The sequence below is a fragment of the Cibotium barometz genome, chromosome 18 (genome assembly GCF_041138505.1).
Source record: "Cibotium barometz isolate CiBa-2024 chromosome 18, ASM4113850v1, whole genome shotgun sequence".
NCBI lineage: Eukaryota > Viridiplantae > Streptophyta > Polypodiopsida > Cyatheales > Cibotiaceae > Cibotium > Cibotium barometz.
Window position 1 is genome coordinate 37,743,692 of NC_141063.1, and position 2,213 is coordinate 37,745,904.

At 46.0% G+C, this 2,213-nt stretch overlaps 1 protein-coding gene across 4 annotated transcripts; it reads right to left on the reverse strand.

The window, feature by feature from the left end:
- Window positions 1-434: 434 nt before the first annotated feature.
- Window positions 435-1,955, reverse strand: LOC147629280 (large ribosomal subunit protein uL11z). Of its 4 annotated transcripts, none has more exons than XM_086812539.1 (2): window positions 1,359-1,955; window positions 435-841 (listed from the first exon to the last, which is right to left on the reverse strand). In XM_086812539.1, exon 1 carries the CDS (start codon window positions 1,866-1,868, stop codon window positions 1,368-1,370), a length of 501 nt encoding a protein of 166 aa, XP_086668665.1. In that variant the 5' UTR covers window positions 1,869-1,955; the 3' UTR covers window positions 435-841; window positions 1,359-1,367. The 4 variants fall into 4 exon arrangements, with proteins under 4 accessions (XP_086668665.1, XP_086668669.1, XP_086668666.1 ...); XM_086812543.1 differs by having other exon boundaries at window positions 435-851; XM_086812540.1 differs by lacking the exon at window positions 435-841 and adding an exon at window positions 1,054-1,093.
- Between the last annotated feature and the right edge of the window lie 258 nt (window positions 1,956-2,213).

Genomic DNA, 2,213 nt, shown 5'->3' on the forward strand with positions numbered 1-2,213 from the left:
TGATGCTTAGCTAGAAATGTACGGAATGAACTTCAACAAAAAAATAGGCCAAATAGCCAACTGTGTTGCAGACAAGTGCGTCACTTATAATCATCTAAAGAATGGCAATAGTTGACTTTATTTCACCTTAAAGCAGGCGCTAACACAATCCTGCCAAAAAACTTATAAAGAGGGCAGAATAAAAAACGTTGCATGAAAACGGTTGTGATATGATCAGACATTCATCAAACAAATTTGCTAGAATTGCATGTCGTGAGCTTGTAGCGGTGGTCAAAACATGTGCAAGGCTGTCACTTCTCAACCTAACATCCATACCAATGAATCCCTTAAGCAAACAGACTTGACCAAGTCCTGATTGCCCAAAAACTAATATTGATCTCCCATATTCAGCAAGGGTAAACCATCCGTCAATTAGTCATCATCACTTCACAGGGTAAAAGATGAAACCAAATCAATTAGTCATCATTGCTTCATATGGTACAAAATTACAAAGGTAAGGCATCTGCCCCAACCTCACAGGCCCCACATCAATGCATCACAACATATGATAGGGCTTAACTTGCAACACTCATTGAAGAAACATATGCTGAAAGATCGACTAACCAGATCGCAGGCACTGCATCCATTTTCATGCCTTAACTGTTTCTCATAAAATATGATGGTAGTACCATTTTGAACAGCCAAAAAAAGTTCCAGACAAAACTGTGGCCAAATATCAGTAATAACAACCACACCAAAACCCCAGAAGGGTACCTCATTGAAAAATAAGACCCAAATGCCAACACACTGTTCAAGCCTGACTTAGCCTTCACGTTGATTCAAAAAATCATTATCCGTGAATCTGTAAGGTCCTTAATCAAGGGACAAAGAAGGCAATGAGATCTTGACCCAATTTACCAAACTCTGACAAGTGCATTGCTTCAATGCAAAGATAAGGAGTTCGGAAACTCAAAAGATACATTCAGTGGGCTCAGTTGGGGCAAGTTAGTGCAGTTGTAAAGACTACTTCAGCCTTCATGCAACCAACCCTAAAATCTTAAAGGAGAACCCTGGTTGAGAACTCTGCGCTAGTGCAGAAGCATCAATTCCGTGTCTTCAAAACAAGCAAGACACTGCTGGCATAAGACAAGCGTATAATTCCAATAACAAATGTATGACAACAATAACAAACCAACCAGTGGTAATGAAAATGTGTTGCAGAAATACTCAAATTCTCCATACAGATTCCCAAAGTTCCATCATAATTCACCAACTCAAAAGGCGTACTAAAAAGCTAACAGAAAACCGCAACAGTTCAAAAGAAAGGGTCTCTGGAAATGAAGGCAGCGAGGAAAAACTACCGATCAGATCCGTCATACCTATGACGTTTAATTCTCCGGAATGTCGACTTCACCGTCGTCGATCTCCGTCTGCAGGTCCTTGGGATCCTTTCCGTCGACGGAGCAACCGACGGAGACGCACGTGCCCAGGATCTCCTTGACAGTCCCCGCAAGCTCCTTTGCCATGGAACGGGGCTTCATGACTCTGGCGATTTCGATCACATCATCAAGCGAAATGTTGCCATTGTGCTTGATGTTCTTGGTCTTCTTCCGGTCACGTTCGGGTTCCTTGAGGGCCTTGATGACCAGAGCAGCTGCGCTGGGTACGACGGCGACCTTCGCTTGCCGGTTCTGCACAGTGAGCTTCACGGTCACGCGCAAGCCCTTCCAGTCCTTTGCGGTCTCTTTTGCGATATCTTCTCCCACCTTCTTGGGCGAAAGGCCAAGAGGACCAATCTTTGGGGCCAGAGAAGAGGCCGCTCCCACCTCGCCCCCTGTAACACGCACGAACACCTCCACGACCTGCGAGGGATCCAACTTGGGCGGCATGGCTGCAGAGTCTCTAGTTTAGCTTCCGCACAGACACGCAGAAGACAAGACTCGCAGGAGAGAGTTGTTTCAACGAGGCGACTAGGGCTTTTGGTTTAGAAAGACCACAAAACCCTAAATGCTCAGACACTGCACACTGACCGTCCGATCTCCAGTTGAATCTGACGGCCCCTACCTTCTCTAAAATGTCCGCTTTGCGTGTCCACACGTGACGGCCCGAGTGGCCGCCGAAGAGAGAGAGAGAGAGAGAGAGAGAGAGACTGAACGTGTGCAAAGGCCAAATATGACATATCCGCTTTGCGTGTCCACACGTGACGGCCCGAGTGGCCGCCGAAGAGAGAGAGA